At 39.1% G+C, this 22,936-nt stretch overlaps 1 protein-coding gene across 1 annotated transcript in view; it reads right to left on the bottom strand.

Moving 5' to 3' along the window:
* The window catches only part of LOC121739759 (putative fatty acyl-CoA reductase CG5065), a 29,443-nt gene extending 7,837 nt beyond the window's left edge, over positions 1–21,606 (bottom strand). Inside the window, exons 1-9 of the mRNA XM_042132313.1 lie at positions 21,426–21,606; positions 20,221–20,303; positions 12,827–12,943; positions 11,729–11,851; positions 11,141–11,266; positions 9,025–9,169; positions 8,006–8,107; positions 6,970–7,159; positions 5,539–5,645 (exon numbers count right to left, since the gene is read on the bottom strand). Coding sequence (XP_041988247.1) covers positions 5,539–5,645; positions 6,970–7,159; positions 8,006–8,107; positions 9,025–9,169; positions 11,141–11,266; positions 11,729–11,851; positions 12,827–12,943; positions 20,221–20,303; positions 21,426–21,429 — 997 coding nt within the window. The 5' untranslated portion in view covers positions 21,430–21,606. The remainder of the gene's footprint in view (positions 1–5,538; positions 5,646–6,969; positions 7,160–8,005; positions 8,108–9,024; positions 9,170–11,140; positions 11,267–11,728; positions 11,852–12,826; positions 12,944–20,220; positions 20,304–21,425) is intronic.
* Positions 21,607–22,936: the final 1,330 nt, after the last annotated feature.

Raw genomic sequence — 22,936 nt, 5'->3', positions numbered from 1 at the left:
AACTACAAATGGTAAGTTAAACTTTGGTGATTCACTCGAACGAGGTATTATCGAACCAAAAGTATAACCTTTTATATTACAAACACTATTTTGTCCTAATCCGGTCACACTTAAATTACATTTTTTAATATTTAAACCTAATCGACGCGCACACGCAGTCGTAATAAAACAATCCATCGACCCGCTGTCTATAAGGGCGCGCGCATACTGTAGCGAACCGTCGGCGCGGTAGATGCGCACAACCGCCGAACCTAATATCTTAGCGGTAAGGCCCTGATCGACAGGAGACTCTGTGCTGGTGGCGCCTGTCAGAACGGTACTAGCACCGTCCGACGAGTTCGAATCATTCGTACAAGACACCTTTTGTTCAACATGTAACATCGTATTATGTCTACCGTTACAAACGAAGCAAGTCGATTTTGATTTACAATTTTCTCTAGTGTGACCCGGCCTTAAACAATTTATACACAATTTTAATTCGCGTACGAAGTTTTGTCTTTGTTCTAAACTCATAGAATGCATTTTACCGCATCTATAAATTGAATGACCTTCATTACAGCATGAACATAACATCTGTTTATTACTATTGATAAGATGCGTAGGCTTATCGGAAGCTACCAACGACGATCCCTGCGAGCGACTACCGCCGCTAACCCTATTGACGCCACGCGATTGTTTACTAATTATTATGTTCGATGGGGCGGTCATAACATTAGGTTGACTCACCTCCAGAACCTTTACATAACTCTGTAAGTATGATATTAAGTTATTAAAGGTCGGAATCTCGTTAGTATTTTGTAGCTCAAACCGCCTTTTAGTTTCGATGTCGAGAGGTCGAGAAGCGATATAAAATAGTATAAATTCAGACAAATCCTGAATACCTAAGGCGCGCAAGGCGTTGACACTTTCATATAAAGTATTTGTAAATACTGATAAGTTATTAAGAGACGGCTTTTGTATCGGTGTTAATTGAAATAACTTTTCTAAGTAGGCCGTCGCTAGGACGCGCTTATTGTCATACCTATCTAAAAGTGCATTATAGACAACATTATAATTAGCTTGAGTAATCGGTACGCCCTTAGCCAATGTCAACGCGGCTCCGGACAGGCACGATAGTAGATAATGAAACTTCTCGATATCCGACAACGATTCATTTTTTTGTATAAGCGGAACATAACTATCTATAAATGTCTGCCAATTCTCAATACGACCGTCAAACTTAGGAATTTCTAATTTAGGTAATTTAACGCGAGTAAAGGAAGAAGACTGATGTCCAGATTCCGTAGGCTTCGAGGCAGTATTCGAACCGAGCGAGTCGGCAAATTCAACCGCGGCGTAATATAATTCGTCAAAGGAAAACAAAACACTATTATCGAACTCATATTTTGGATTTAAGCTCAATTCAAATTTATTTATCTGTTCGTGTGATTCAATAAAATTAGCACGAATTCTTTCTATATTTTTGTACCTCGCTTTAAATGACGCGAGTTTTGTAGAATCCTTGCTAATCTCTTGTATTAAATCGTAGATGATTTGTACATTTTTAAACTCGAATTCGCGACGTTTAATGTAAGATTGCAATTTGGCTTCCGCCATTTTGTTTTACCTTTATGACTTGGAAAAGCCTGAACAAACACTTTTCTCAATTTACGAATGTAAATAGTATTTCACTACCTAGACATTGACGTAATTAAAAAAATAATAATAAAACCTTTACTCCCTAGATTTACCTAAATATTTCGAGCACAACCACACCCACAAATAACACTACAAAATTCAAGTCAACGCAGTGCCAATTTCACTATTTAAGTACCTACTAAGATAAGTTTAATTTTGACAAAACTCCACTTATGTCTCAGATGATTATGAAATTATTTTATTTAAATGAAGAATGAATTTCAATGCAAAATTTTATAAATTGTAGGTGTAGGTAGTAATGGCGGACGCTTGCTGCGACCGTGGCAACAATGATAGTTAAGTTACTCAGTTAATATTTTGAAATAATAAGTTTTAATGCGTCTGAAAGACGGAAAATGTTTTCTAATTTAATTAATAAGCGAGGTAATTGATCGGCCTTAGTTGGCGACGAAATTATACCTCACAGGAGGCACCATAAAAAATGTATGATTCTCGCTGGAGAGGCAGCTGCATTTCCCTGAAGCTTGTGCTTCAATACCTAGTGAATTCCCAGCAGTAGAAAAGCATAAACACTCACCTGGAAAGGTTTGGACTGGAGGAAGATTCTCTTGAACTCGGGGCGTCGCCTGGTTGCCGGCCGGCAAAGGAATCCCTTCGAAGACACCTTGGTGGGTGTGAAACTATAGCACCACAAATTCACCACGTAGATTGAGCGCAATTCAGTCAGCAAACCTCTAACGAGACTGTTAATTCTTTTAGTTATAGATTTTTAGATCACAGACGCGCACACGCGATATCTTTCAGGCGGCCATATATATTTTTTCTTGCCCGCGCGCAGTGATTGGCGGGAGGCGATACGCGCGGTTGGCGGGATATTTGAAAGTGGGAGGAATTAAAGGAATAGGCTCATGTCTATACAGAGCTCAATTGTTTTGATCTCGGCGCCGGCGTCGAAAAGACTCCGCGCGCCTCTCTTATAATTTTATATGTAGTTTTCATATAATTGAAGCAAATTCTATGTTTATTTATAAAACTATGTCGTCGTTGACCAATAACATCGAGTGTTATTGCTAGATGAAGAAAAAATTGGAACTAGGATGAGATTTTAATCACTTTTTCTGCCCCTGTCCACACAAGATAAGCTGCTTTGGTCACCGGATTTTATAACTAAGTTTTTACTAAACATACAATTAAATTTTCTGGGTGAGTTGATTACTTTTAAAAAGAGTAATAATTAAATTTATGAAATAACTAGATGATGAACGCAACTCCGTTGCGCCAAAATTAGTTTATCGCGCCGGAACCGTACATTTTTCCGGGATAAAAAGTATCCTATGTCCTTTCCCGGAACTTAAAGTATCTCCATGACAAATTTCAGCAAAATCGGTTCAGCGGTTTGAGCATGAAGAGGTAACAGACAGACACACTTTCGCATTTATAATATTAGTACAGAAGTACCTACAGATAAATAATGTTGAATGAAAAGTGCTTTGTTTCCCAAATTCACCGATGACGTATTTTAGGTTATGCGCGACCACTGTCACAAGTCGTTACAAAATAGCGCGCGCCCGCTTGAAAGTTAACTATTAAGTGAGTATCCATTCTCCGTAGTTTAAGTCACAGTACACAATATAATAATAAAAGCTCCCACACCGGTTTCGGTGACGGTGGCCGGTTTCATTGAAACCATACCAGCTACGCAGGAGTAATTTATAGTGCCCAAGTGTGTGCGCAGTACACAAGAGCACTCTCTATTCCTTTACTCTCATAACCCAGTGGGACGGACGACCGACACGACTGGCGAGAGATCAGGCGCAGGACCGACTTTTTACATGCCCATCCGACGCATGGATCATCTTACTTATCAGACAATCAGGTGATCAGCCTGCATTGTCCTAACCAAACTTGGAAATAACATGTTTCCAACGCGGGAATCGAACCCACGACCTCCGAGTCAAGAGCCGCGCTCTATACCACTAGACCACGGAGGCGTTCACACAAAAAACACAATATAATTATCTATATTATCAAAGGAAAGGGATCGGCACCGTATCGCCTCGAGCCGTTCAATATTGTTTGTATGGCACTCGACCCTACTGCAACGCACACTAAGCGGAACCGTAACGTAATCGCCTCGGAACAGTAGGTCTACTACGAAACTGTTTTGAGACTCAAACAATCGGACGAGAATGCCGCGTCTTGCTCTAACAACGTCATTTCACGTTTGTTACAGTAGGACGCAGCATTCTCGTCCGATTATTTGAGTCTCAAAATAGTTTCATGATACAAGGCCTGAACCGGGATGCGACGCGTGGTCAACTAGCAGTCCCCCCGCTTACGGCTCGTCGTCCACCCGCTTACGGCTCGTCGTCCCCGTGCTTACGTCTCTCCGTACTCAAGCTTACGTTTCTTCGTCCACCCTTGCCCCTTTCCCCTTCCCCGAGCCGTAAGCGAGGCATCCGCGTCGCCTAGCCGTAGCCGAGTTGACCTGCAGGCGCTACTGATACGCTTTAGTTACATGGTGCATACGTTAGGTTGACGCCTGGTTGACGGCGTGGCGGAAGGCGATATGGTGACGATCCCTTTCCGAGTTGTTGTTTCCGATATGTGTTACCTTACCTTATAATCTGTATATGTGCCAAATATCATCAAAGTTTTTCGATAGTTTACGACTTCTGAGTAAAATAAAATAAAATAAATAAAAATTGTTTTATTTCTGAATAGATTTTAAGAAAATGCTTTCAGAATGTTGATACCATGATGCCTACCACCAGTATATTTGATGATAACAAACAGAATAGTTAATGTTAAGGTTGGTTGTAGGTTTCATTTTTGGTCTAGCAACCCATACTGCTGCTGTTCTGTAGTGGCGTAGAGCAAAATCAAACCTTAGGGTCAATTCAGACCGCAACGTGACGAGGCGAGGCGAGGCGAGGCGAGGCGCGACGCGACCTAAATTTGTATGGATTTGACAGATGTCGTCAGCGTGAGACGTCTTGCGAACCTGTCAAATCCATACTAATTTAGTAATGCATCTACGCGTCGCGTTGCGGTCTGAATTGACCCTTAGTTTTTATTATTCGTAGACAGAATAGATAATACAAGTACCTTAGATACTGTGGCGGTACCCACAATTCGCCTAACATTCCTGCATCGCGCTATCGAAGTTTTCTGAGCGCGTCGGTATGTATACGACAGCTGAAATGTATTACGTGGGCTTCGGCCTGACCGAGCATAACACCTCGCTCGGTCGGAAGATCTTCCTTTGTGGCCACCATACATTATTCCACAATACCAAATGTCATAAAGGGGCGATTTATTTAAATTTTTGGCGGTCGCAACTCGCGGTCGCACGCCGCTACGATCAGAACTTGATCTTTCGGGTCAATTCAGACCGCAACGTGACGCGTAGATATGCATTAATAAATTTGTATGGATTTGACAGATTTGCAAGACGATTCAATAATAATTGAAACGTCTTGCAAAAGCGACTGCGAAGCGGTAGCGTCTACCGCGCGGCGGACGCTGCCCATGTAATCTTATGGCGCCGTTTCGCGTTACAGACGCTCTCGTATCGCATACCGCGTCCCCTGTCACTGACGCGTAGGTTTGTTCTAAGCTTTATGGATTTGACAGACTTCAATAGAAGTCTGTCAAATCCATAAAAAAATAGAAATGCATCCACGCGTCGCGTGGCGGTCTGAATTGCCCCTTCAGAATCACGTTCATATAAACTTTAAGGGTTGATTCAGACCGCAATGCGACGCGTAGATGCATTTCTAAATTTGTATGGATTAGACAGATTTCAATTGCGTCAGACGTCTTGCGAATCTGTCAAATCCGCGTCGCGTTGTGGTCTGAATCAACCCTAAGTAACGGACTGTATTTTCCATAACTTACATATTTTATTCTCAATGCTGTGACCGACAACATATTCGTTCACCATTCGCAATATGATCGGATTTAGTTCACTCGAGCTCGAATTATACACAGCCACCTCGTCTGAACTGAAACAAATTAGTTCATTCATAATTATAGCTGCGTGACATCTGAATAATGATTAGAACAAGAAATTATCTTTAGTTACAAGTTTTATTTCAGTTCTAATGAAATGATTTGTATTCGCAAGCGCCCCAGGGTCAATAATTTGCCCATAACAAGAGTTTAAAAAAGTTATTTCTTCAGTGCTGTCACCAATGATATTCTATGTTACTAGTATTTTAGAAACTCATTGGCTGTCACTATACGAGGGACTCATACACGTTTTAAACTATTTTCACTTTGTTTTGTTACACCCCGTATGAAGCAGTTATAATTGTATTCAAAATTGATGTCTATTTATTGTAAGTAATACGCTCAAAGACCGAAATCGCTCAGTGAGCGAAAAAATAGCTCACAACGCGTTGTGGTCACAGTGAAACAGCCACGACGCGTTCTGGCAATCACAAAAAGACCATAACGCGAAATTCTTGTCGTGGCTGATATGATATTCGTTTTTCTTGATTTGTTCTTGATTGATTAATCGTCCATAGGTATGGAAGATTATATTTGAATTACCACGCATACAGCGTACTACATAATTTTTTTTTTTTCAAATATAATCTTCCACACCTATGGACGATTAATCAATCGAGAACAAATCAAAAATAATCGGCTAAGTGCGAGTCGGACTCGCGCACGAAGGGTTCCGTACCGGTATAGAGCGAAAGTATACAAAAAATTGTGTTTTTTGTATGAGAGCCCCCTTAAATATTTATTTTTATTTAATTATATTAATAATTATTAAAGTTACAATATAATTAAGTTTTTTATGAAAATTTCAAGTGCCTGGCTGTTACCATTATTGACTACGAGCTAATAAGGCCAAAAAATCACGTTTCTTGTATGCCCCCCTTAAATATAACTATATATTATTTTTAGTATTTGTTGTTATAGCGGCAACAGATATACGTAATCTGTGAAAATTTCCGAAGTCTAGCTATAGCCGTTCTTGAGTTACAGCCTGGAGACAGACAGACAGACAGACGGACAGACGGACAGACAACGAAGTCTTAGTAATAAGGTTCCGTTTTTACCCTTTGGGTACGGAACCCCAAAAACGAATAGCATATCAGCCACGATACGAATTTGGCGTTATGGTCTTTTTGTGATTGCCAGAACGCGTCGTGGCTGTTTCACAGGTCTATTAAACTGTTTACCGATGACACACTATTTCGTCGCGTTCCGTCCGTATATTGTATGCGCTTGACATTGCGGGCGTAATCATGCGGAATTTCCGCCGCGTAACTTCGGCCTAGTGTATTTAGACCCTTTTTAGAATGACCTACTCACCAATAAGAGTCTGTAGTAGCTGCGACGATGGTGAGGTTGATGACGTAGTCCACAGGTATTAAGTCTGTCGCGTTGCTGTACTTGCCCCGCAGTGCTCTCGTCAGCCCCAGCCCGATGCCCCACACGACCGAGTTCGCGCCTGACCAGGTGTCGATCCACCCCTCTACTGGCTCTTTCAGACTTGCCACCACTTGGAAAGAACGGTTGTGTCTTTAAAAGTGTCTAAACTTTAAAGTGTTAATACTTTAGGGTGTGTATTTCCCCTATATAGAGTTCACTGTGAAAGTAGCTGCGCTGAAAGAGCATATTTTTGTATTTTTTATACGGAAGCCCCCATATGACAGTAAAAAAGGTGGTCTTTCAGCGCTGCTACTCTTACAGTGGACTCTATACAGGGAACTCATTCTCGCCTTAATGACTTAGTTTTGCCTATCTTTTCGTACAATCATAATAATATAATATTTTATAAGATCTCTTATTATTTTATTTATTAATTGTATATTTCAGTATTTTTTATTTTGTAAAAGAAAAAAGGTATAAAAATAACTATACCAAAAATATTTTATCATAAGGAAAAGTGCTCGAGCCTTTCTTTAGTATAATAGCTTCAAACTAAGAACCCTTTTAGCTGACCTTTATAAGGCACTAGAAAAATATTTTAGAAAAATTGTTACAATAATATTATGATATGCTTAGATTATATTAAAGGACTGACACTCCTAGTTAGGATCGTGTTTGTCGTTCCTTAATTAATATTTAAAGCACTTACGATCGCATTTAGAGAGATTTGATAATTATTTAACTTTAATTAAACGAAGTTTTTGACATATTATAATAATAATTAATAGATTTTCTGTCAAAATCTTCATTAAATTCAAGGAGTTATTTAACGTCTCGAGTGCGGCCATTAGTGAACGAAACTTATTTTTAAAGCAACTTCGTTCCATCCGGGTGTCCCTTGACACCTCTCAAGTGTTTCTTAAAGAAATGTTTAGCTTACAAGAATCTAGTTAAAAAGTCTTTAAATAAAATATACCTATAGACGGTCTAACGATGACTGAGGGCACGTGTGCGCGGTTGTCGTTGATGTACACCTCAGCTAGAGCCTTCGTGAACGTGTACGTGTTGGGTCTGCCGTCTGAAAGAGTCGATTTGCGTCCCTTATTTTCTCCGCGCGTCATCATCATCATCACGCGCCTGCTCGAGCAAGCTCGCGCCACCTCGACTCTCGAGCCAGCCCGCGCCACCTCGACTCTCGAGCCACCCCGTTCACACGGCGCGTGGCTCGAGTTGGCGCGGCGTGGCTCGTTATATTATGCGCCGTGAGAAGCCAGCATAAAGATGGTTTTAGACTACGCTATAATATAATAGCATAGCATAGTATTTAATATAGCTCAGCACAAGAATATCGCGCACGATACATAGCGTGTAGCAAGCCAACAGTACAGCTTCTAAACGTGTCCATAACAATGTATGTTGCGCGATATTCTTGTGCTATGAGCTATAAACCATAATATGCTATAATATTACAGCGTAGTTTGAAACCAGCTTAAGAAATTGATTCATGGCAGTTGACGGACCTACGTCGTTTGGTCGAGTCAATTTAATATAAGTCATATCTGTCGGCTGGGTTTGACATACCGTGACCAAATTACGTTGATCCGCTATCTGCCTATAGCTATAGGCGCTTTGCACATGACGGGGCGGGGCGGGTGGTTCAATTTCGCCGTGAAAGATAGCACAAAGATAATCTTATGCCCGGCGGGCACTGGCGGCGCATGTCTGCGGCTGCCCGCCGTGGATCACACAAACCAGTTTAGATGCAGTAACGCAGACGGCGGCGTGGGGCGGCTAACTCTATTCTCTCAATCTCCACTAGAACGAACGCCCTGAACTGACTGCCTCCGCCCGTCGTGTGCTTTGTGTAGGTAGAGTGAGGGCAGACATCGACGGGCAGACGCGGTCTTTAATGCTTCGCGGGCAAAAAGCCCGCCCCGCCCCTTCGTCTGCAAAACGCCTAAATCAACTTCTCTGATAGTACAACCAGTAACCTACCCAATAGCTTTTCCACTTCTTTTGGATAAAGACCTCCTAGTATCTGCTTTTTTATTGCATTCAACGTGAACGGTAAGGGATATATTCTTTCTTCTATCACTTGATGTTTCGAGTTCGAAAAGGCCGTCGAAACGTATACGAATTTCTGTAAATAAAATTATAGAGACACTTACTGTAAACTTAGACTTATATGGTAAATATAATGGTAATATATGGTAAGTATATGATACTGTAAATGTAGACTTGAATGGCGTGGCGGTTAAAGGGTTATTCCAGACATTACTAGCAACTTGTCTAGAGTTTTCTCGAAACGTGGCAGTGGTGGGGTCGAGTCACGAGTGATAAGGTCGAGCCCCTGGTGGTTATAGACGGCTGACTGTCGCTAGCCCACTGCAGTTTATTATACGGATATAGAGGTGTGTAATATTAAAGCAGTAATTTTTTAATTAATAAAAAGGCAGCAGGCAAATTTAATATCACGAAAATATATTTTGTCGGTAGGTCTATTAATTAATTAATTTGTACGTAAATGTAATTATTTATTTATGAATAATTATTATACGAATATTATTATTTTGTCTACTCGCCTCAAAAAAGTTCATAATGTTATCTTTGTATTTTTAAGTTTACTTTTGCCAACGTAGATAGAAGTTAATAATTGTGGATTTAAAACCGTGCCTCTCTCCCAATCTGTATATTTTCGACAGAATAGATATTTCACAAACTAGCTTAAGTGGGCCTTAGGGTCATATCACATCGAGCCGAGTAAAACTAAAAGCCAGCTATGCACTCTCTATACATCTATACATCTTCTATACATCTATACATACATATAAATAAAATTGGAGTGTCTGTTTGTAATATTGAAAGCACCGTTTTTTACTATACGCATATGAATTTATATAGGGTACAGACACCAAAACAAAATTTTTTACAATTTTTGTCTGTATGTCTGTCTGTCTGTCTGTTTGTTCCGGCTAATCTCTGAAATGTGTGGAGCGATTTTGACGGGACTTTTTTAGGCACATAGCAGAAGTAGTAAGGAATAACTTAGGCTACTTTTTAACCGACTTCCGAAAAGGAGGAGGATATATATTACTTTTTTATAAAGGAATCGTAAAAAGGGGATTTTTTTTCCTTTTTCATTATCTTTGTTATCACATTTTGCTGACGCGAACAAAGTTGCGGGCAACAGCTAGTAAATAATAAATAAGCGAAGAAGGAGGGGGATATTATCTTTTATTGAATGCAATCTATTCAAGAAAATTAATATATCCAATAACATTATTGTATCACGACTATCTGTTACCGCGTCTCGTATCAGTGTGACCACCATAAACTTATAATATACTTATGGTGACCACTTGACCAGCTGACTCCTTGACATTTTCCAAAGTATGTTTATAGTTTATAATACACAATATATTTGGTTGGCAACTAAGTAATTGCGGATTTTACTCATAGATGGCGTCAGTTGCAGCTTTAGGTTTGCAGACGTGGCATAAATATGTAAACCACATAGGTACATTTTGTTAATAATTGATAGAACTTGGTAATTATTTAGTTCTCAATCAGTATAAAAGTTTTTCGTTAAAAAATGGAAAATCAAAAGGAACATTTTCGTCTTATTTCAATAGCGATAATGATATCAAATCGTACCTCATTCAGGATTTTGCTAAAATGTTTTATGAACGCGGGATTAAGATGCTGCCTGAAAGATGGCAAAAGGTCGTTGATGAAAATGGTCAGTGCATTACGGAATAAAGTTATTTAGTTCCATTTGATTCCATGAAAAAATTGTCTTTGGTTTTCTATTTGACGCAACGCACCCTGTGGACTGGCTCTAAGGGCCGGGACACATAAACACGTGTCGTACCACGATGCGACGTCGTGTCGTGGGAATCTACGACGAGCGTCGTAAAAAACTACGTCGCGACATCGTAACGTGCCACGGTACACGGCACGACGTCGTCGATACAATGTCGGGTGAATTGTCGCAGTTAACTTCTTTGAATTTTGAATAACACGCATCTTGAGTTTCTACGACGCGAAGAAGAAGTTTTACTTCAAAAAATCTGCAATTAGGTACTTGGTTTCTTACCAATTAATTTCATACCTGTAACCGTTTCATCCGCTTGCACAGGTTCATGACCCGCTCCGTGCCGCCAACGTTGATGTCGAACATTAGCTCCACGGGGTCGTTGAACTTCACCGTCGCGCCCAGGTGAAACACGTACGACACCTGAAATATAATAATAATAGCTCCCACACCGGTTTCAGTGACGGTGGCCGGTTTCATTGAAACCAGGCCAGTTACGCAGGAGTATCTTATAGTGCCCAAGTGTGTGCGCACTGCGCAGTACAGAAGAGCACTCTCTATTCCTATACTCTCAGAACCCATGCTCTAGTCTACTCCACTCGAGCCACGCCTTTGAAGTTACCGACTTCAATCGGATCGGACGCGCCTGCTCGAGCCAGCCCGCGCCACCTCGAGCCACCCCCTTTACAAGGCGCGTGGATCGAGCTGGCGCGGCGCGGCTCGTGATATTACGCGCCGTGAAAAGCCGACATTACATGAATTTGACATAATCCGACCAAATATGCCTATGAATCAAATTATCTGATAGTACATTTAAGTAACATAAGTTGCTAGCGTAAAATTTTAGAAAATTCTCATGATGGTTACATTGTGACAAAAAGGTACCTTCTCAATAATTTCCTTCACATCTGTTTCCGACAGACCCAGGTTGTAGGAGGTGAGGTCGCCGGTCACCACCGCAACCTTTTCCATCGCCCATGGTTTCTCTTTCTGCAACCTCGAAAAAACCTGAAAGGCACGATATCTATACTAATATAATAAAGCTTAAAGTTTGTTCGTTTGATTGTGTTAATATCATGAACTACTGGACCGATTTCATATAATTATTAATTAGACACATATGTAGAGCACGGGAAAGGACATAGGCTATATTTTTGCGAGGAATGTAAGGATTCTACAATACGTAACATCTAATTTAAAATACTTAAATTATTTATTTGAGTAATGATATATTGCTGCAGCATCACCTGGGTTCTATAGGAGCCGAGCTCCATATGAACCCAAAGTGGAGGTTTCATGTTTGGACTCATATTGACGCGTGACGGCCTCATCCAAAAGGACATTCCTGAATGGTATTCATTAGGATGTAATTTGATCCTGTTGATAGGAATTATTTTGCACTATAACCATCACAAGTTTAAAAAGCATGAAATAAAATTAAATTAAGAAATTTAAAAAACCCCGCCAAATAACTTTAAAAAGTAATGAAATAATATATTTTACTGACTTTAAGTTTAAATAATTCCTAAGTGTAAAGTGATATTTTAGTCCATAATTGTTGTCAAGGTGTGTAGGGGGACCGCTAATGTAGATGTTTGATTTCACAAAACATTATAGTATCGAGACAATCAGTGACATGGCGATACAAAAGACACTGATGGCGGTCCCCCGACACACCTTGACAACAATTACGGACTAAAATATGACTTTACACTTAGGAATTATTTAAACTTAAAGTCAGTAAAATATATTAATTCATTACTTTTTAAAGTTGTTGGGCGGGGGTTTTTAAATTTCTTAATTTAATTTTATTAGTATTTGTTGTTATAGCGGCAACAGAAATACACAATTTGTCCAAATTTCAGAAGTCTAGCTATAGCGGTTCTTGAGTTACAGCCTGGAGACATACAGACAGACAGACATCGAAGTCTTAGTAATAGGGTCCCGTTTTCACGCTTTGGGTACGGAACCCTAAAAACTCACTGGTAATTGAAATATTTCGTCGAGTCTCTGCTGCGCTGATGCGCTTCGTTTGTCTCGCATCAAAACATATACTTTGTTTATCCCATCGCAACTGTACAGGAGTTTCTCTATGAGTACCTTAAACAAAAGAAATACATTTTTACTTCAACGCTATTGTTTTTTTTTATGAAATAAGGGGGCAAACGAGCAAACGGGTCACCTGATAGAAAGCAACTTCCGTCGCCCATGGACACTTGCAGCATCAGAAGAGCTGCAGGTGCGTTTCCGGCCTTTTAAGAGGGAATAGAGTAATAGGGTAGGGGATTGGGCCTCCGGTAAACTCACTCACTCGGCGAAACACAGCGCAAGCGCTGTTTCACGCCAGTTTTCATTGAGAACGTGGTATTTCTCCGGTCGAGCCGGCCCATTCGTGCCGAAGCATGACTCTCCCACGTGTGAAATTGTGAATTGTGTGTGTGTGTGTTGAATCGTTTCTTAGAATTGAGCTATTTCGAGTTCGTTAGCGTTATTAGGAGAAAGAAATGTAGGATATATCATATTTGTTGAAGCCTGGCCTTAACACAACCACGAGAACCAGCAGCGAGCGATTGCTATTTTCTTCTGTAAGGCGCTTCAATTCAAGGGTCGGCGGGCCCCACCGCTTCACGTCATCAGCTACGTCATCGAGGACTGAGGAGGGGGGGGGGGGGGGGGGGGGCTCGACCTGTCTAGAAGTCCTCTATTCGCCCTACAATCGCCCGTAGCCGCATATCGTTCCATTTGTTAATCCACTAAAAACTTTGCAATCTGTAATCGATCCCTGTTTGTAAAGTACAGAATAAATTGTATTTTGTACGAAGTTGTTTTGAATAAGCAATTTCCAAGTTTTTTCTTGTATTTAACAATATTCGATATCCTATTATAAACTTATCGATATCGTATCGACGTCGTATCGGATAACATAAGATTCTTAAGAAGACCTTAAGCTAATCACATCCACTTATGCTAAGTACTCACATACGGTTTTGCTCGATCGAGCAATAACGTCGAGCAAAACTCGCGGCTCGGGATTTCGTCCACACATTCAGCATTGCTCGATAGTTTTACTCTAAATCGATATATTTAATTCTATCAAGTCGGCTCGATGCGAGCCTTCGAGCTGTGAGTTTTGCGGTCAACACAGTAATTATTACTCGATTTGGAGTAAAACTATCGAGCAGAATCGTATGTGAGTACTTAGCATTACTTGATCACACATTCCCTCCAATTTATCCGAGGAGTTTAAATTCTCGTAGCACTGCTACGTGCGGCTCTCGTAGCACCGCTACGCGCGTAGCCGGCTACGACATTGGTATTCAAGTTTCGTAGCACTCCTACGCATAATATGTTTCTTGCGTGGGTTTTTATAATAATCAATATCGACATTGACATCCTAATTTTTGTACCTACAATATTCATTGCCTGTAAACAAGATGTAAGTTTTTGGGATATCAATTTTATTTTACCATTTATTTCAGGCATCTAGGCCCATTATGGGCCTAGATGCCTGAAATACCTTACAGACTAACATACATATTATTATTATACACTTAAAAACTACTTTATCACGTGTTGACGGCTACGTGACGCGCTTCATTCCGGAGTCTCCCCCGAAACCTCCGGTAGACCACATCCATCGGCCAGAACTCCGGCGCCTCAAAGGTCGAAAGAAGATTCGTCGGTACTCTCACCACAAAGAAACTAAAGTTAATTTTGTGGCGAGACTGCAGACGCTCTACCCTCAAGCGCAGTGTCGTCTTCTTCTGGATGTAGTCCACGACGTCTTCGACCTCCATGGACCACTTTTTTTTTTTTTTATTTATTTATTTAACTCAGGCATCTTGGCCCATATTATAAATACCTTATAGACTAACATACATGCAATTATACTAAAAACTAACACTAACACTAAAACACTAAACACGTATTGTCTGCGACGTGGGGCGCGACGTGTTCGGAAGTCGTCCTCGGAACCTCCTGTAGACGACTCCAATCGGCCAGAACTCCTCCTTCTCGAAGGTCGGTAGATGGTGCGTCGGGACTCTCACCACAAAGGAGCTAAAATTCACTTTGTGGCGGGACTCCAAGCGCTCGACCCTCAAGACGAAGTGGGTCTTGCTCCTGACGTAGTCCACGACCTGCTCGACCGTCGTGGACCAGTGCAGCCTGGACACGTACAGCGGCGTCAAGGGAGTCTCACGCCGCAACAGCTGCTCGGGTCCTTCGGGTGCGGTGCCGCGATGGTTGTGGACGACTTCTTCTTCTTTTTCTTCTTCTTCCAACAAACCGCTTTTTAACTGCGATAATTCAATACGTAAATCACTGATCGTAGACTCTGATGCCTGCAATCTACCCCGAACTCCAGCCAGCTCCTCCTTCAGGAACCTGATGTCCTTCAGTAGGCTGACGACGTCGACGTGATCCAGCGTGACGGGTGGTAGCTTGTGCAGCTCTTTTGCCACAAAAGCCGGCACCTCATCTGGATCCGTCTGCTTCAGCAGGGAGATGATATCCTGCACACTTCTTTCCGTTCCGTCTCTTCGCCGCGACGGCATGTTCGCCCTCTGGCCGAGCGTCTCATACAGCAGCTGCTTCCCCTTGCAAATCTCCTCACTGGTGAAGGAGGACTTGCAGATCTGCATGATGCTGACCTCGTCCATGGTGTCGATGGCGTGCTGGATAAACGCCAGCAACTCGTTGGCCACGAGCGCCATGGTCACGCGCAGCGGCAATGTGCCGCGCGATTCGCAAAAATATAATTACTTTTGCTGCGTGTGTAACGCGGAGCACGACCGGTCGCTAGCTCTACACATTACACACATGTAATCAATAAACGTATTATTATTATTATTGAGCATTTTAATCAAATATGGAAAACTACGATCAATAATTATTAAAAATACCGAAAAATAGATAGATAGATAGATAGATAGATTCTTTATTGCTCACATTAACTAAATAATACAATAATGTTTCTAAAACTAAACATAACAAAAAACATAAATGTGTGCAAGGGCGGCAAAAATACCGATTGTCTTTGGTGGAGAGGCAGAATAAACATTAAAAATCTTTTTTTTAAAAGCTTTTATTTAACTTGCTCTGTATGTATGTAAGTATGTATGTTCGGGTGAAATTTTGGAACACAATTTTGAAGTAGATATATTTAACCGATCGAGCTGAAATTTTGCATGCACGTTTAGTTTGAATGACAATACATGATATTGTATGTGACATCACTCCAAATCCGATATGGTCGACTATCGAAGATGGCGAAATAGTTATTTTCTATGCAGTTCTACAATATGGATATTAAATGAAAGGGCTTTTTGAGACTAACTCGAAAACGAATGTAATGACATACTACATCCAATATGGCGGCTCATCTAAGATAGGGGAATATAGTTATTTTTAGAGCACTTCTGCAATATGGGTATCAAACAAAAAGCCTCAATAAGAGTAAATTGAAAAGTCGTGTCCTGCCGTGCCTTGTCGTGTCGTGTCGTGTCGTGTCGTGTCGTGTCGTGTCGTGTCGTGTCGTGTCGTGTCGTGTCGTGTCGTGTCGTGTCGTGTCGTGTCGTGTCGTGTCGTGTCGTGTCGTGTCGTGTCGTGTCGTGTCGTGTCGTGTCGTGTCGTGTCGAGTCGAGTCGTGTCGTGTCGTGTCGTGTCGTGTCGTGTCATAATGTATCGTGTCGTGTCGGGCATTAGAAAATGCCTGGTTGAATCCGGTCATTTTTGTTAAGTGATATTTAATTTTTTAGTCGTAAAATTAAGTAGGTACGATTTCTTAATTTAAGTCAATCAGATTGTAACAAATTCTTGAAACAAAACAAACTACAATCAAGCAGACTTAAGAAATCTAGTCAGAGATTTAACTAAAAAACAAAAAATAAATTATAAGCAAAAAACTATTTGAAAAAAAGGTTTTATTTAGATACTTTAAAAAGAATAAAATAAATTTCCCCTTAAAATTCTAACCATTAAGTTATAACCTCAATATATTATACAATTTGCATTATAATAAAAGCTTGTCGCGAGACTTAAAACAATCTGTCAATATTTAATTACTATAATAAAATAAAAAATATAATATCAGTTTACTCAGTTATTAACAAATCACGCGACAAGCTTTTATTATCATGCAAATTGTATAATAAATTGAGGATACAACTTAATAGTTAGAATTTTTAAGTGGAATGTTTTTTTCTTCTTTTTAAAGTAAGCATTTAAATAAAAGCTTTTTTCAAACAGTTTTTTGCTTATAATTTATTTTAAAGCAATCCTTGGCCGTCAAAGAACAGTAAATCTAGCCACAAAAATACGAAATATAAATTAAACGTAAATAAAAAATAAAATACATATTTAAAAATTCATTTTATCACAAAAAAACTCATTATAGGAATAAATTAAAGGAAATTTCGACGAATATCTAAGCAAATGACCTTGGACGTTTGACGCGGAGCGCCATCTGTTTATGAATCAATGTAGGTTGCCAAGCTACGGTAAGTTACATAATATTTCCGCTAGATCTAGCATTTAGCAATTTATTTTGCAGAGGTGGGCAGAGTAATAATAAACAGAGACTACTTGTTTTTTTTTTCGAATTAATTAAATAAAATAAATATGTACATAGAATACTTTTTTATTTTATCCCCTTTTAACCCGTATTTTATGTATGTCCCGTATTATATGTATCTCGAATACGGCTCAAACGATTTTCATGATATTTGGAGTGGGGGAGGTTTCAGGGGAGAAGACGCGGAGATGAATGTTTCATTTTTTGCCACTGATATAGAAGTCTTTCAGCTTTTTCTCCATTTTTGTTTCCAAGAATTCCTCATCACGATAGATTATTTCCGTTTTAACTGGAATGTTTTTGGAAGACCATATACCAAAAATGCATTTTTTGCTTCTGGTTACATGAAGCTGGCCCTTTATTTGGTAGAACCATGCGTGGTTTTTATTTGTTACAAAAAAATAAAAACCATATAGAAGTGCAATCCATATAGAAGTCTTTCAGCTTTTTCTCCATTTTTGTTTCCCAGAATTCCTCATCACGATAGATTATTTCCGTTTTAACTGGAATGTTTTTGGAAGACCATATACCAAAAATGCATTTTTTGCTTCTGGTTACATGAAGCTGGCCCTTTATTTGGTAGAACCATGCGTGGTTTTTATTTATTTGTAACCCGCCTTTGGTTTTTTTATAAAACGTTAATTGTTTATCATTTATGGCTTTTTCTACACCAACATTGTAACAACATTTTGGGCACTTTATTTCTACTATAGTGTCGTCATCTACAGTGCCATCTGGGGTTGCTCCAAAATATTGGACTTCCGGATATTGGACAGGACAGGAATTTTTGTATTCGAGTAAATTTGAGAATTATTAAGTTATTTTTTTTCCTTTTGGGCAATGGGGCTTGTTGGCTTGAATGGTGGGGGACTAATTTTCTTTTTTCTGACTTTTTTTCATTTTTTCTTGTAACAGTCTCTGTTATTTACTGTGGGTCCCTAATAGGTATTTTTCTCGGATATCTAGGATCCACTAATTCTGGCAGCTGATTGTGCTGACAAAAAAAAAATACTACTACTCCCTCCAGTCTGGCTTTTTGTTTTTAATATAATCAATAATTAATATTTACGTTAAAAGATAATAATAATATTTCTTACTGGACATTTGAATCCGTGTTATCATTAATCTGATGTAATGACTCTTCTAAATTTTGTCCTTCGGTTGCATCAATTTCAACTATCCTACCTTGGATCCTACAGGATTACAAAAATAAAAATTTTGTGAATAAAAACAATTTGAAAATCAATGCATTGTCTGATGCGTATACACATGAAGGTATATTAAATGATGATGAAATGTATTTTGCGCTGTAGCTAGTGAACGCGATAATAGATGAGCGCGATATAGTGAACAATATCGCGTAACAACGGTCCGGCGCATTATAGCACGAAAGTAAATTTCGCTAGTCCCAAAAATGTTTTTGATGATTATTGATTACTTAAAAATTAAATACAATTCTAATATTTCCTTTAGTTAATCTTTTATATAGTGTGTGATTGTAGTAGTGCAAGTTATTGAATGATAGTAACTCAATAAGTGTAACAGATATTTGTTGAAAAACCCAGAAAAATTCATAATTTCGAAAAATGAAACTATAGAGTCAAAATAAGTGAATCGTGTTTTCCGTTAGGCAAGTATCAGATAAATATACAATCATTAAATAAATCTCAATTTCATTTGTGTTTCATCGTCTTCCGGGATCGTAATACTTATTAGAAAACACAGCAAAAAAAGGGAGCTCGGTCTTAATGCCAAATTACAGCTTTGTAAGTCCTATAGTCTTTGAGCAAGACTGCGGACAGACAGACAGACAGACAGACGGACAGACCGAAATTATAAGGGTTCCTTGTTGACTACAGAACCCTAAAAAGTTCATTAAAAGTATTTTTTTAAAATTTTACGGCTTCCTTTAACAATACTGAACCTTCCCTGAAGCTATGGCATATTATCTCCATGTATGGCAAACATTTTTTAAACATCCTATAGTTATGTAGGTATAATAGTGTAACAGTAAAAAATAATTGTTTGAAGTCTCTGTGATAAACTATTCTGTATGCTATACATTTACGTAACAATTTACATTACAATGTCCGATAAATAATAGACTGTTGTAAATGCATCTGATGATCACATGATCATAATATTATTTTTCACTTTTTTCAAAATCGAAAAGTGCAAACTGTTAAAACTTAAAGCCGGTAAATTGTCAAAGTGAGACTAATCAAAAGAAGAGCACGCACTGCTTGTGCCGTGTGCGCGGAACGGCAACGCCGCGCTCCGTTGTACATATCTCGAGTTGACAACGACGCATTCTGTAACTAATTTACGCCTGTTAAATTTTATGAGCAAATGCTTTACTACATTTACTAGTGGAGTTTGATTTACAGTAGGCACTAAAGAGTTTGATGATAAAACTTCTATTTTGCAATACTGTTTATCGCAAATGGTTCGCGATCAACAAGATAAAAAATAAAGAAACATGTATGCAAAGATTCATTATAAACAGATTAGCTAAACCAAAAAAAAAACCCATCCTAAAATATACATCTTACGCGATTTAAAAATATATTTTCTGATAACTGAATAAAGATCACCAAAAATATCGTTCACGACAATATATTTCAAGATACACTTTCTAATTACACAAAACTTCTGTATTTCCCGATCTGTAATTTAGCTGTAAAACATCGCCAAAAAGACGTCTAAAACGCATTTTGCTTTACTATTCACCTTAAGAAAATAATGTATTCAAAGATGGCAAATTAAAATTTTTGATGTAATGATCAGGAAGAGGAATACCCACTTTGCCGAGGAATCCACTTCCACCGATGACGAACACCGACTTGCCCCGATACTGCGCCGCCACGCCGCTCTCGTCACACTCACCTGGACAAATATATTCATTACAACATTTTTTGGAACGAAGTCCCTTATCGCGCGTTTGGCGTAAAGGGGGCTAGACAGAACGATTGTTTAATTGAATTTATCTAAAATATTGTGCATATCTATAAGTGATGTAAACACCAGCTCTTATTTATTTAATGTTGGCTAAAATTTATGTGTTTATATTGTTGATGTGCCTTAATAAACAAATAAATAAATTAGTTTTAAGCACCAAGTCAAGATATTTGAGCATCGTTTACGAAAAAAAAATTGATGTACCATCGAAGAAATTGATTCATAGTGTGATGACGGTCCTACTTTATTTGGTCGGGTTATGTCAATTCAATGTAAGTCACGATCTGTTGGCTTGTTTTTAATCCAATCAACTTTTTTTTTTTTTTTTTTTTAAGAAAGAAGGGGGCAAACGAGCAAACGGGTCACCTGATGGAAAGCAACTTCCGTCGCCCATGGACACTCGCAGCATCAGAAGAGCTGCAGGTACGTTGCCGGCCTTTTAAGAGGGAATAGGGGAGGGTAGGGATGGGAAGGGAAGAGAATAGGGGAGGATAGGGAAGGGAATTGGGCCTCCGGTAAACTTCTCTGATAATAATAATAGCTCCCACACCGGTTTCGGTGACGGTGGCCGGTTTCATTGAAACCAGGCCAGCTACGCAGGAGTAATTTATAGTGCCCAAGTGTGTGCGCAGTACACAAGGGCACTCTCTATTCGTTTACTCTCATAACCCAGTGGGACGGACGACCGACACGACTGGCGAGAGATCAGGCGCAGGACCGAATTTTACATGCCCATCCGACGCATGGATCATCTTACTTGTCAGACAATCAGGTGATCAGCTTGCATTGTCCTAACCAAACTTGGATATAACATGTTTCCAACGCGGGAATCGAGCCCACGACCTCCGAGTCAAGAGCCGCGCTCTATACCACTAGACCACGGAGGCGTTCATCTTCTCTGATAGTACAAAGCGTGAGCCGTGTTTTTGTTGCGATCCAAAATATTTCTCTATCCTTTTAGCAATAGTAAAAATATCTATCTATTAAGCCGTACCTTCAAATTTTCTCGTGTTTAATAGTAAAACTCTACAAAATAAATATAAAACTTACCCATGATATTATGTATTTGTAAAGTAAAAAAAAATTTTTGATCTTAATAATTATGTCCGCTTATAAAGTCGCACGATAGAAATAAAATATTAACGAAAAACACTCCTTAAAAATACGACTTCCACATTAGTCGGTATCCGTGTATAAACATAATAATATTATCTATACGATAAGTGTTTAAAACACCGTCTGACCGACCGTCACTACTAAGAAGAATGAAACATTTTATATAAACACAGGCATTTTCTACAGTTGCAATTATATTATTACATACAGTCGTTGCTCACGACTTTCTCTCTGTTACTTTTGTTATTTACTTCAGAAAAACCGGCCAAGTGCGTGTCGGGCCACGAGCAATTTAGGGTTCCGTAGTACCGCTAGTTTTTTTTTTAAATGTTTGTGTGGTCAATTAATGTGAGATTATGTTGTTAGTAAAACACGTTATAAATTAACGTGTTTTACTAACAACATAATCTCAGTTACTTTTAAAGGAATTTGAACGAAAAGTTCCTTTATACTTCGCCAAATACATTTTTTAGTTGATCGCTAGTTGATCGACTATTACTCAATAAACGATGAAGTCTCCTTGGTCGTAATAGTTTTCCTTTTAAATTCAACATATTTGATATTCCCGTCAATTTTTTCATACTCGTATTTCCAGAAACGACCGTTTAGCTGGTAGAAGGGGGGACACTGGACTGTAACGATTTTTTCCACTTTAAAACTTAACATTAATGCACAATGCCCATATTAATAATATGGGCATTGTGCATTAATGCCAAATTACAGCTTTGTAGGTCCGATAGTCTCTGAGCAAAACCGCGAACAAACTCGCAGACGGACAGATAGACGGACAGACAGACGGACGGACAGACGGACGGACAGACCGAAACTATAATGGTTCCTTGTTAACTACGGAACCCTAAAAATTGCAAGATTTGGCCTCAAAATGGACTCTCGGAGACAGAATACTCAATTCTGTAAAGATTTTGGGCCATGATAAATACAAAATGATTATCATGATCCTGAAGCTCTCTACCGAAGGTATGTTAAATCAATGTCGAGCTTGGAAAATTATAAACAAATATATTAAGGCAAGGACAAACCCCATTTTGTTATTTACTGACTTCTGGTTTACCTAGTTCCAATATAATAACGAAATGTAAAAAATATGAGTTAAAGCACAATATTTAAAAGGGTTTAATTCATAAACATATAAAACGTAATACTTCGGCTATAATCATCGAAATATAAGTATTAACTAGGACAACATACATTTTGTTTGAGCCGATTAATTTTGTTTCTTAATATTTATTTCCAAAGATATTTTACAAACACGTAAAAAATAACATAGAGCAGATCCGCCCCTCGGAACTACAGTTTTATGCTAAGCGAAAATGAATCTTATTACAATGCGTACACTTCGGTTGTGTGCAAGGTTATCGTTTTGGAATTGGGGTAAGTGCTCGCCTTAATAAATAAAATAAATAAATCAATAAAAAGCCATTTAT

Source organism: Aricia agestis, chromosome 2, assembly GCF_905147365.1.
Source record: "Aricia agestis chromosome 2, ilAriAges1.1, whole genome shotgun sequence".
Classification (NCBI taxonomy): domain Eukaryota; kingdom Metazoa; phylum Arthropoda; class Insecta; order Lepidoptera; family Lycaenidae; genus Aricia; species Aricia agestis.
The sequence above is the reverse complement of the archived record's forward strand: the minus strand, read 5'-3'. Positions and strand labels throughout refer to the sequence as shown.